Here is a 12,506-nt window from a genome sequence, read left to right as displayed (position 1 = left end):
GTGCAGACACAGTGTTGGATGACCCTGCTGTTTTGTTGTTGTTGTTTTTTTTTTTTTTTTTTTTTTTTTTTTTTCTACTAAATCCTTTCAGGCAAATGCAGGAGACACATAGTTAATTTTTTGCATACCAGAAAAGAAGCAGAAATATATCCTGGGTTTTCTCCCTTCCCTCCACTTATATCTCCCTATGTGTAATTTTTGCCCAAGTGGACAAAAGCATAGATTCAGGTTATTCCTTTATTTGGGCTGTGGCTGGACTCAGAACTTGGAAAGTAAAAATATCCTAGCAATAGACTCACTTAGCCTTTATCACTGAAATAAACAGTGAAATGAAATAAGTGATGAAATCTGAACATCAAGTTCATATTGGTAAATATTTGTTGAGTATGTAATATGGGTCCAGAACTGTACTGGAAAACTCAGGGGTGTTGGGCAGGGCTTGTTTACGACAGACTTTTGTCTTTCTTCTGTAGGGAAATATTTCCCTCTGAGCTCCCTACAGAGCATTCAGCAGATATTTAAAGGAAGAAAGGGAGAGAGGAATATTTTGGATATTGGCAATATGTTATATGTAACTTTGCTTCACCAAAAATGGATATGAGGCAAATTCAAAAGAGAAACAGTTTGCAAGAAATGCAAAGTAATTTAGCGTGGTATGAATCAATTAAAATAACTAAATACCTTCACTACAATAATTATGCCTTGCAATTGGAGAACATATCAGTCTTCAGAAGCTCAAGGTTTCATCCAAAAGATAAGGTAACTAAGTCACTGTATCAAGACTCCAAGCCAAAACTAGAAACTAACTTCCATCTAAGCTGCCTTGTAACAGTTATTCCCATGAACAAAGTACGTGCAAAATACAGGTGACAAAGACCAGAGTCAAAAGGAAAACCAGTGTGCAAAGCCCACTTCTTGTGTTGTAGCTAACACTTACATACAAGCATTAGAATCAGTAACCATTTACTCATTTATTTTCAAAAAACGATTAAAAGACGCAATAGCAAAATAGCCTGAAATACCAATAGAAACTAGAGAGCAAAAGAAGTAGTAAAAGCTACTGAGCTGAAAATCAGAGAGCATGTTTTCCACTGACTGCCAAAATGCTGAGCAAACATTTACAGGACCCAGTCTGTGCCGCACACAGGGTCCCTCACTGTCAGCATCACAGTTTCTAGAAGAAAAACAGACAAATGCTGTTAGTCTTTGCAAACAGTAATGACTGTGCAGCAAAATGAATTTCCTCATCCCAAGAAAGCAGTCAACTGAAGCAACAGGTGGACGTGGTCTCTCCCTTGCCTTGGCCTCCGCCTGCTGGGTTCCTCCCAGTGTAGGCTTTGCCAAGTTTCTGATACTCTACATTTAACTGTGTCTTTCTTTTCCTCTCTCGCTCTCTTTTTTAATCCCACTCTCTCCACTTTTTTACATTCTTGTGAGAAAGGAAAAAGAAAATGCAAACACTTCAAAAACTTAGAAACAGGGCTGGAAATTCCAGGAACAACCTCTGCACAAACTATGTGAGCGTTCCAGAATTCACCAGGGAGCTGTCCTAGCATTTGAACACAGTCATGAAACCCCCACCAGAGACATTATTGACAGGTTCTCAGCCTGGGGTGGATGGGCAGAGTCTTCCTCCTTGAAAATGGTATTTTCTTTCTTTTTTTTTTTTTAAAGCAAAGTTGAAATGTTTTTAAAGGGGTAAAGTATGTTACTGAATCTCTGGGTAAATATTTTAAAGCATCTCAAAAAGATCAAATGCATACACCAGAACAAACTAGCCCTGGGACTGAAGCCTCAGGAGGTCAAATAAGCCAAAGTGATCATTTGTTCGTTGACTGTCTAAGGAAAAAGTGATTTCAAGCCTATAGAAAAGTATGGACAATTTAAAAAAAGAAAAAGAAAAGAAAAAACTTTGACAACTGACAAAATACCACACGTTCAAAAGACAGCAAAAACTTTTGGGGTTGCTTTGGGGGACTTTGTTTTGCTTTTTTTTGTTGTTGTTTTATTTTGCTGCCTTTGGTATTTGGGGGTTTTTTGTCGGTTGGTAAAATCTGCACCACATCGTCATTTGTCCATTAAACAAGACTGAGCCTGGTGCCCACATCCCAATGTTGGGAAAAAGGCATGAAGACAACACATCTCCATCCTCGAGGTCACAGACAGGATCCACAGCCCGGAGAGCAGAGCACAGGCGCAGGTGCTGATCTAGACTGGAATTAAGGCCAGGCAGCTCCCTTGAGGTGAGTCAGGTAAATTTTGGGAACACCAGGCCCAGTCTGGTCCCACAGGGGCTGGGAGGGCAGCGGGAAGTCTGGGCAGGCCTTGCCGTGTGCGGAGCTGCCGGGAACTGCTGCTGGAGAGGAGGGTGGCACCGGAGTTGGCTGCCCCGAGGAGCCGTCCTGAAGGGACTTCGTTATCAGTGAAGCACTTTGGACTTCCTCTGAAGGAGCTGGGGAAGCGCAGAAGGCGTGAAGTAGCATATGGTAGGCTTGCATTTTCGGGGGGCGGTCCTCTACGTGCAACGGAAATGGCAGGGTTGGATGGAGGCAGCCAGCAGGGAGATTGCCAGGGCTCACTGTGCCAGCTGAGGGAATGACCAGACCTAAAATCCCACCATGAGCCCCACCAACCCCTCATCCTGCAGGAGAGGCTTCCTCCTGCCAGAAGCCGCACCTTTCTCTTCCCACAAAGGTGTGCTCTGCCTCCAAGCCTGAAGCAAAGGGTCACATCCTTGTCGATAATGCCTGCTTTTCTAATTCACAGGCCCGGGGGGCACTTTGCTCCAATTCACACAAAATCCAAGTATGAGCTGGGGCTGTCCCTGGGCTTGGCAGTAAGTGAGAATCAATGAGGTTCTAAATAGCAGGGAGGATGATGAGCGACGACATTTACAGTGGCTTTCCACTCAGCCAACATTTCTCTGGTCTTCGGGCCACCTCTGAGCACATCCAGGGAGTTAGATGTTAGCTTTGCCCCGGGACAGGGGACGGGCTGATGTGGGAAGTTACAGAAACAAACACTTCAAATGTCAAAAGCCTCATTTGCCCTCGGCCTCCTCAATCTGCTCTTGATCTTCATGTCACTGTCCTGGTTAATGGTTTTGCCACTCAGGGGCCTCAGAACCCCAGAATCAACTCTGGCTCTTCTTTGTCCCTGGTCAGTCACTTTGCAGAGCCAGCCCGGGGAAGCCCTCCGCACTCCTTCTCTTTGCCGTTCCTCTCATCTGAGTTCTTATTCCTCTCACTTGAGCTCCTGAATGAAGCTGCTTAGGAAGCCTTTCTTCCCACTCTGCCTCTCAATGGTCTCCAAGCTATTCTGCTCTGGCAGGCTTCTTACACTCAGCGAGGTCATGCTCCTATCAAGGGCTTCCACCACATAAGGGACAGCATGGAAACTATTCCTTCTATTCCAGGTTCCTTTGCTATTAATGAGCCTCAGATACCCTTCCCCTCTATTTCTGCCCGTCAAAGCCCTACAATCCACACACTTCTTCGTGAAGGGCTGCTTGTGAGCTAGTGAGTTTGCACAAGAACACTGTCAGGGGACTCTGCTCTTGGGTGCAGAGTTGATGGCATCCATGGATCCCAAAGTCTAGTTCAGCTTCAGATGCACCTGAAGGATCTGGAAAGATTCACACATTCCTAATCCCTCCTCTCTACACAATCTAATTCCTTAGGTTTGAAGTGAGGTCTTGGAAGCTGTATTACTAAAAGATTCCATAAGAACCAAATCTGTGGTCCCAAATGACCACTGAAGGTCTCCCTCATTGTTACACTTCTATGGTGGGAAGCCTCCCAGGGTTCCCCCAAGAACTCAGCTTTTTTCACCCTTGTGTTGAAAACATTTGTTAAGCTAAGTTATGTCTTCTGTAACTGTTAGAATCTCTGACAGTCTCCCACAGGATGCTGTAGGCTCCCGGGGCGAGGAGTGCTACACTGTATCCTCACAGGGACAGAAGCAGCTTTCTCCATTTGCCAGAGCAGGTTGAAGGGCACAATCGACGGGAGGAAAGAATGAGAGACTGAATGATACCGAGAGTGGCATTATTAAACCCAGAGCTTTCTGAGTTGCTGGACTTTGATCTTAGATTTGAAAGATTAGTGAATCTGAAATGTGTGCTCTTCATTGAAACCAGACATACACAATTAGTTCGAATGCAAATGTGAACGCTATAACAACATTCCACTGGGGTTTCAGAATCATCAGCCCCTTACTTGTCAACTCCTTTTCTCCCAGTGCTGATTTTCCCTTTCATTCTTCATGCCGCTTGGTACTTTTTTTTAATAGCTTGCATTGACCACAAGCAGTTATTTTAGGGCATGATGATAGATTCTAAAACCCAGTGGGACAAAACAACCACAGATAATTTTCTCTGTGCCCATGAAGTACCCTACCATCAGGGAAAGCAAGCGTTATGGTCAGGATATGAGGATATGGGGTGCCACTAGTTTCTGGTGGGTAGAGGCTGGGGGTGCTAAACACCCCACTCCTGTGCTCATGCGGAGGGTGAAATGATTAGATTCCAAGGGCTGCAACCTAATCGGTGGATTAATCCACCTGACAGATTCATTAATTTTAATTACTGGGTGGTAACGGTAGGCAGGTGGGGGAGGCTGGAGGAGGTGCATCGCTGGGGGAGGGGTGCAGTCTTGGAAAACTATATATGTCGCCCCTGCTCTTGCAGCTCTCTCTCTGCTTCCTGGCTGCCGTACACTGAGCAGCTCTTCACCGCCTGCCCTTCCGCTGTGAGGTTCTGCCTCACCTCAGGCCCATGGCAGTGGAGCCAGCTGACCATGAACTGACCCTCTGAGACTGGGAGCCAAAACAAACTTTCCCTCCTCTAAGTTGCTCTCATCAGGACTTTTGATCACAGCGACAAAAAGCTGACTGACAGAGCAAGTATTTACAAAGGCCCTCATGAGTTTTAAATTGTGTACTTAAAATATGTATGCAAGGCCAAGAACACATAAAAATATGCCAGTACATTTTTTCAACTCAAACTAGAATATAGACTATTTTCTTTTGTAAAAAATCAATTTCATCATAATGAAATATAATTACATCCAACAAACTGCATCTATTGAAAGTGCACAATAGACGAGTTTTAACATTTGTATAGCTCGTGAGACACTAATACAGTGAATCTTTACGCATCTTCAAAAGGCGATTACTTGAAATATTAGTGATCGTAACAGCAGATCTACACTGAGTACACAAGACATGCATCTTCCCTTGTTTCCAAACTATATTAAATTGAGTACAAGTTGGACTTAGTACACACTGGTAGTTGTCATCCAAGGGTAGATTTGTCCCCCAGGGGTCATCTGACAATATCTAGGGACATTTTTGGCTGTCTGGACTGAGGGTGGGGTGTTACTAGTTTCTGGTGGGTAGAGGCTGGGGTGCTACACGCCCCACACAGGACAACCCCACCCCCACACACAAAGGACAACCAGCCTCAAACGGCATTAGTGCTGAGGTTGAGAACCCTGTGGTGGATGTACCCACGTCCAGAAACAAGGTGAACCAATAATGTCCACTCTCTGCTGATTGGCCTGTCTGAAACTTCTCTCCAGTGCCCCACAGCCACTCAGAGGCTTTCCTCGTTTTGCAGTTGAGAGAATTTGAGGCTTAGAGAGATGAACTAATACAGCCAAGGTCACAGGACCAGTACACGGCCAAGCCGAGATCCGAATCCAGGTCCCTTCACTCTGGAGCCTGTTTTAAACGTGTGACATTACTGGTCTTTTAAAATGAAAATAAAAGCTCTGTGTCTGACCTGGGCACCCAGCAAGCAGTCAATACATCTAAGAAGGTCTTAGCAGGCCAAATACACACAGTCACTAATCCAGTAAGACATAACAATGTTTTCCTATCTTCTAGATCCTTTCTCCCACTCAAATTTTCAGTGAGTGAAAATGTTTATCTCGTGCAGTGTCTTTCACTCAGTTCTCCAGGGACTGCTGCAGGTTTGTTAAAACCACTTCAATAACACTGGGAACTAGAGTCATGAGCAACTTAATCACGACAGTGCTCGGATTCACACCAACAGCCTCTGGGTTTGTCTGTACTAAACCCCTCACCCACTAGTGCTACGCAGTGGACATTTGAGCCCCCAAAGTTTATGTTGAAACCCTAACCTTTAATGGAGTCTTTTGAAGTAATTAGGTCATGAGGGTAAGGCTCTAATCTTGTGGGATTTGGTGTCTTTCTAAGAAGAGACACCCCAAGAACTCATTCTGTCTGTCTGTCTATCTATCTATCTGTCTGTCTGTCTGTCTATCTATCTATCTATCTATCTATCCATCTGTCTATCTATCTATCTATCTGTCTGTCTGTCTGTCTATCTATCTACCTATCTATCTGTCTGTCTGTCTGTCTGTCTATCTATCTATCTATCTATCTATCTATCTATCTATCCATCTGTCTATCTATCATCTATCTATCTATCTATCTATCTATCTATCTATCTATCTATCTATCCATCTCTGCCAAGTGAGGACACAGTAAGAAAAGGGTTGTCTGTGTGCCAAGAAGACAGCCTCACAGAATCCCATCACCCTCGGTCCCTGACCTCAGTCACAGTTTTGAGACTGTGAGAAAATAAATTGCATCCCCCTGACACTGTGCAAGCAGGCCAAGACATCTGGAAATCGTAAAGTTGTACCAAAAGAGCATCGTTTCTTGATCTCTCTCTGTTCCTACATTCAGATAGATCCGCTCTGTGATAAGAAGACTTTTTACCTTGTTATCTTCAACGCCCTCGTAAGGAACCATTTTCTTATATGCCCTTCCTCCGTGACAGCTAGAATGAAATAACCTGTATAACACGCTCTGCAACATGCCTAGACAGGATGGCTACGAAGCAAATGTCATTGTATATCTATGATTTTTTTAAAGCCTGTAAAGATGTTTCCATGTGAATTCCTGTACCAATCATCTCTTGAAGATGTCTTCAGGTCCATCTAGCAACATCCGGTCTGCCCAACAGCCACTCTGAGAGTGTGGCTTCCCTCATTTTGCAGTTGAGAGAATTTGATGTGTAAAGGTGTAAACTTTTACCCAAATCACTGAATAGACCTGGAGCCTTGATCAACTTCAGTTTCCTTAATTTCAAAATGGGACAATGGGACTCACCTCGTGGGGCGCTGCAGGGCTCACACGAGAGCTTCCGCAGGGCGAGGTCTTGCTCGTGAAAGGCACACGGTATTTCTGAGGACAGCAGCACCAGCTCACCCGGGCTCCTTAGAAATGCAAAACCCCCACCTCACTCCAGGCCTACCAAATCTGAATCTGTACTTTAAAGAGATTTGCATCTACACGAAATTTAAAAAGCACTGAGCTAAAGCATTGGCAGAAGGGTCAAGTGGTTGGTGGAGACTGAGGGTGGGTCCCTGACACACTAGAAACTTCCTTCCCTACCTGGAGTATGGCTGAACCCCCCACCCCAGGCTTCGGCAGGGACCGGGCTCCGGTTGCACAGACCCACCTGCCTCTATGCACCCAGCTCACTCCTTTGTCCCCTTTTCCCCAGGCCAGGGGATCTTTGGGTTATCTGAGTGGCACGAAAGCCTCCACTTACTCATCACGTTTCCTGCTTCCCTCTGGGCCTCAGATTTTGAAACTCGAAGGTCGGGAGAATACTTTTATCTGTTTAGTGTTCACCCTTTCCTTCTCCCAAGTTAATGAGCATAGTCAAGTTGGGAGTGACGGGAAATAGCCAGAGGGGAACATATTACCAATTCTGAAATACTCTCCTACCACTGAAAGAGCCACAGAAATTTGTTCCTGATGATCAGAGATTGAGTGGGATGAAGAGAAAAAGAGCAATGGGTCTTGACTCTCTCTCTCTCTCTTTCTCTCTCTCTCTCTCTCTCTCTCTCTCTCTCTCTCTCTCTCTCTCTCTCTCTCTCTCTCTCTCCTAGTTCCTATCTTCCCACTCAGTACCACTATACACTGTTGGTTCTCACATTCCCACCACCCTAAACTGTGCTTGGAAGTCTTTGGGGGCATGTCTTTTCTGCAAAAATCACACACACACACACACACACACACACACACACACTGGCAAACACCCTGCCACTATATGCAAATTGGCTCTCAGAGTTGCTCTGGGCCTTCTCTCCGTACTCTCTGCCTGCTTCCTGCAGTTCCTCAGAGTTCCCAACTCATCCTGAAACAGATCTACACTCCCTGCCTCATTAGTGACCCAGAAGCTCAACGGGCGCCCTGCTGGGAATAGCCAAGACTCCAGGTCCCCATCCCTTTTCCCGGGGATCAAGCCTATTCTTCTCAACTTCACTTCCTGCTGCTCTGGGCTCAGTCCGGAGAAGGTAGATCAGTGTGACCTGTTCGGGAGTGATGTCGCAGGGACGACTTCTTGGTGGAGAGGCTCCAGCCTGGCCATCTCCACATCCTCTGCACACGCCCAGCACCGACCCCAGGCTGAGCTCAGTGGGTGCGCAGAATTAGAGCAGACAGTGGGCTCTGCCTGTCTCCCGCCCTTCCCGCCTCCCTTCCAGCTCCTTGGCTCCTGCCTTCCTCCAGTCCCACCTTGCTTTCATTCTTGGCACTTGGTAAAGTCTGAAGATCTATATGGAAATTGAAGTTTTGCTAATTCTCACTTAACCTTCCAGCCTTCATTTAGTCGTCTACTATAGGAGTAAGGTAGATAGAAACGTGCTTGTAAATACAAATATTAACATACGAGGGGTTGAGAGTCTGATACAAGTCAGCAGTGATTGTGAGTCGTCATTATTATTGCTTGAAATAGAACATTGAAAGAGCATTTTACCCCACAGACACTGTGAAACTCTGCAAAAAAGAGAATTTTTTTTTTCATAGAGCTGTTTCACAGCACATGAGTAGGTTAGTCCCACACATTGAGATGTTAATAGTTTGGGCCCATTAAGGTAAAAAATACTAAAATTATTTTCACTTGTTTCTTTTTGCTGTTTCTTCATATGACTGAATTTTTTTTGAATTGCACTGTGATATTTGTACTGGCGAGAGCTGGCTGGGCCGCGCTGGCCCGCCCGCCGCAGGGATGCTCCCTCACTCCCAGGGTGGTCCTCAGGGACCTGGCACATACGCGGGCTCAGGCTGATGCTGCCACTGCTGCCCATCCTCCCCAGGCCACCACTCCTCCTGAGTCTCCAGGCCCCTGGCCTGCTGCGGTCACTTTGGCATTCCTGACTGGCTACTTCCCTCTTCCTGTGTGCTGTGGGGCAGGTCCCCTTCTCAACTACTAGAAATGCTACTCGCAGCTCCCAAGCGCCCAGCACCCCATTTCAAAAGCCGTCGTGGGCTTTCCCACCATCTCCAGGTGCCAGTGGAAGGGCCGACGCAGGCCCACAGTGTGGGGCAGGGAGCCCGGCTCCTTTCACTCAGAATCCCCTCTTGTTTTGCATTCTCTCGACGCTGGTGAGGACCCAGTCTTCTATCTCTGTCCCAGACATGAGGGACAAAATCCCAACATACAAAATAGTGACCCCTATGATGTCTCCCAGCTGCCCGTACCTCCAGCCTTGCACGATGTTAAAGCTCATCCATTACACAGAAAATGGGGGTTCTGTCATTACAAGGTACAAAAAGAAAATATTTTTTTTTTATTTCCAACAATACTTTACTCTTTTACTTCCTGCTTAGAAAAAGAAAAGGTAAAAGCATTTTCTTTATTTGTATAGGGGATAGATTAATACTAAAAATTCACATCAGAAATAAGAATCATGCCACAGACCTAACAGAACACAGATGTGACAGGCCACAGACTGAAGAGCAAAGTACCAAGTAACCACAAAGTGGACACTGTCTTCCTCCCCTAGTCCCCACTCCCTTCCTGTTGGGAGGACCAGCTAGGCAGAGGATGGGAGCCAATGTCAAGTACAGTGGATTCAAATCCTCTTCACTTCCCAAAGGTGATAGGGTTTTTACTGATGTAAAGAGAATCCTCAAGAGCCCAGTAAGAAGTATTTGCTTTTAGACCATCTCACAACACCTGAATTTCCCCCAAGGAAATGGGTGCTTATTTACCTTTAAAGGTCATATGGCCAAACTTTTCTAAACAAAGGGGTTTGGTTCAAACAGACTCTGCTAGAGAAATCTCCAATGACTTTTACATATCTCTTGGGGATTAAAAAGTTAAAATAACAAATGAATTTCCTTCTAGTACACTCCCCACCCAGATAAAATTCTTTTGCCCAGACCCCAGACCTTAGAATATTTCTTCAAAAACTTGATAGGCCTGTTTTAGATATAAGATAGGTGCTACCTATAAGCTTTGAATTTTGTTTGCTTTGTTCTTTTATTTATTCATTCTTAAAAGCAATTTTATTTAGTTCCTACTAAAGAGTAGATATGGTTTCTGGTCTCTTAGAGTTTATATTACTGTTGGAGAAAACAGACAATAGACTTGTGCACAAATAATCTTAGTGCTAAATGTTTGGACTAAATGTTTGTGTCCCTCCAAAATTCTCGTTTGTTGAATCCCTAATCCCCAATGTGATGGAACTTTGAGATGGGACCTTTGGAAGGTGATCAGATCACCAGGGTGGACTCACAGTGAGATTAGTGTCCCATAGAGAAATAAGAAAGAGAATCTCTCAGCTATGGAAGAATATAGCAAGAAGGTGTCCATCCGTAAACCAGGAAGAGGGCCTTCACCAGACAACAAGTCTGCTGACAACTTGATCTTGTGCTTCCCAGTCTCCAGAACTGTGGCCCATAAATGTTAGTTGTTTAAGCCACTGTCTACATAATTCTGCTATAGCAGTCCAAGCCAAGATTTTTTAGGTAGTGATTCTCCCTCTCTCTCTCTCTCTCTCTCTCTCTCTCACACACACACACACACACACACACACACACACACACACACACACCTCACACACACACACACACACACCTACAGGGTAACTCTGGACAGGGACAGGAAGCATCATCCTTTGGTGATTTTGTCACCTAAGGCCTTGCTGAGGTGGTGATAGGGGAGCAAAGCGTCAATGGGTCAGCCATGGAAAGTGCTGGAAGAACTACATTCTAGGTTGCAGTACCAGTGAGCCGAAGAGCCCTAAGGTAAAAATAAGTTTGGCATCTTGAAGAAAAGAAAGTGCCTCTGGCACGATTGGATGGGAAAGGGGCAAGCGAGTGGACAGGCACAGCATTGGCAGGTAGCCAGGGCTCACGGAGTGCAGCCTGGTATGGTGGGCTTTAAGGAAAGTCATTGGAAGGTTTCAAATAGGGAGAGATTTTAAAAAGAGAAGTTATACCTGATTTGCTTTTGAAAAGCCAGCAGACTCTGTGTGGCAAAGAGACTTCCATGGGACAGGAGTAAGGCAGAGAGGCGACCTGCGAGTCTACTTCAGCTGTCCAGGGAGAGTGCCGTGCCCTGACTTGCGGGGTGTGGGGGCAGAGACGGAGACGAATCCTCAGATTCAAGAAGTACAGTGGAGGTAGAGCAATGAGACTCACTGGATCAGACACAGTAAGCAGAGGACTCCAGGGACAGCTTCTGGTCATCCGGCCGAGGTGGTGCCATTCACCAAGCACCTGGGAGCAGAGAAGTAGTTTGCAAATCAAGAGCTCTGTGTTGCTTCGCTCCTTGTTTAAACACCAAAATTATTTTCCAGGCAGACAGTGTGTGTAACTTAGCTGAGGTCCCCTGGGTAACTCATTCTACGTGTGTTTTCCTTTACGCAACAGATCAGAGGCTAGGACTGCTGAATTCTAATCCCAGGGCCACCATCGATTAGCTGCATGACCCTTTGTCAAGGCACTTAACCTCTCTAAGCCCTGATTCCTGGCCTCTTGTTCGGAGTTTATGTAAGGGTTAAGTAGATAGGTGGGCAATGTGTATGACATAGTTTTTATGAACGTCCAATAAAGGTGATCAGGTCATCTCCAAAGCCAGGACTATAAGAGCTGTAGGTCTCAGACTCACTTCAGTTGAAAGAACCCACCAGGAGGCATATTCTCTCTGTGCCCCTGGACTTCTTCCTCACTGTTGTGACTGCCACCAGTGAGAACCCACAGGTCTGTGGTGGTACTCTCCACAGTGGGTGGACAGGAGCTACTGACTGAAACCTGAAAGGAGCAAGGGAAGGAAATACAGGCAAGATCTGCAAACTCCACCAGGGGGTTCTGAAAGGACCAAAGCAGAAAAGCCCAACCTTAATCAGGAAGAGTGAGTCCCATCAGTAAAAATAATAAATACGTAAATAAATAGCCATGCACGCCACAACCAGGCGGCAGAAACCTTAACACTGAACAGCCAAAGGTGAGGCCTGCTCAGGAGCATTTCCCCCAGACCAAACTCGTAGGAAGGACTGGTCCGCAGCAGTGAGGCTGAGAGGTTTCAGCTGAGCGCCTGGACAGCTTCCTCCGAGCCCACGTGGGTCAGCGGTCTTCCCCACCACACCACGGTCCAGCCCTCGTAAGAATGCTGTGGTAACCTCTGGCTCTGCGAGAATGGACAACAGTGAAAAATCAACGCCAAGCAAGGTTGCAGG

At 45.8% G+C, this 12,506-nt stretch overlaps 1 protein-coding gene across 2 annotated transcripts in view; it reads right to left on the bottom strand.

The window, feature by feature from the left end:
• TNFSF4 (TNF superfamily member 4) overlaps positions 1-11,613 on the bottom strand; it is a 28,524-nt gene extending 16,911 nt beyond the window's left edge. The window contains exon 1 of one of the 2 annotated variants that reach the window (XM_079106421.1): positions 11,470-11,613. In XM_079106421.1, the coding sequence (XP_078962547.1) occupies positions 11,470-11,517 (48 nt within the window). In that variant the 5' untranslated portion in view covers positions 11,518-11,613. Of the gene's footprint in view, positions 1-11,267 lie in introns of both variants that reach the window. The other variant, XM_079106422.1, reaches the window with a different exon arrangement.
• Between the last annotated feature and the right edge of the window lie 893 nt (positions 11,614-12,506).

Source organism: Sciurus vulgaris (genome assembly GCF_902686455.1).
Source record: "Sciurus vulgaris genome assembly, chromosome: 12".
NCBI classification, from domain to species: Eukaryota; Metazoa; Chordata; class Mammalia; order Rodentia; family Sciuridae; genus Sciurus; species Sciurus vulgaris.
This window is presented reverse-complemented; position numbering and strand designations above follow the sequence as displayed.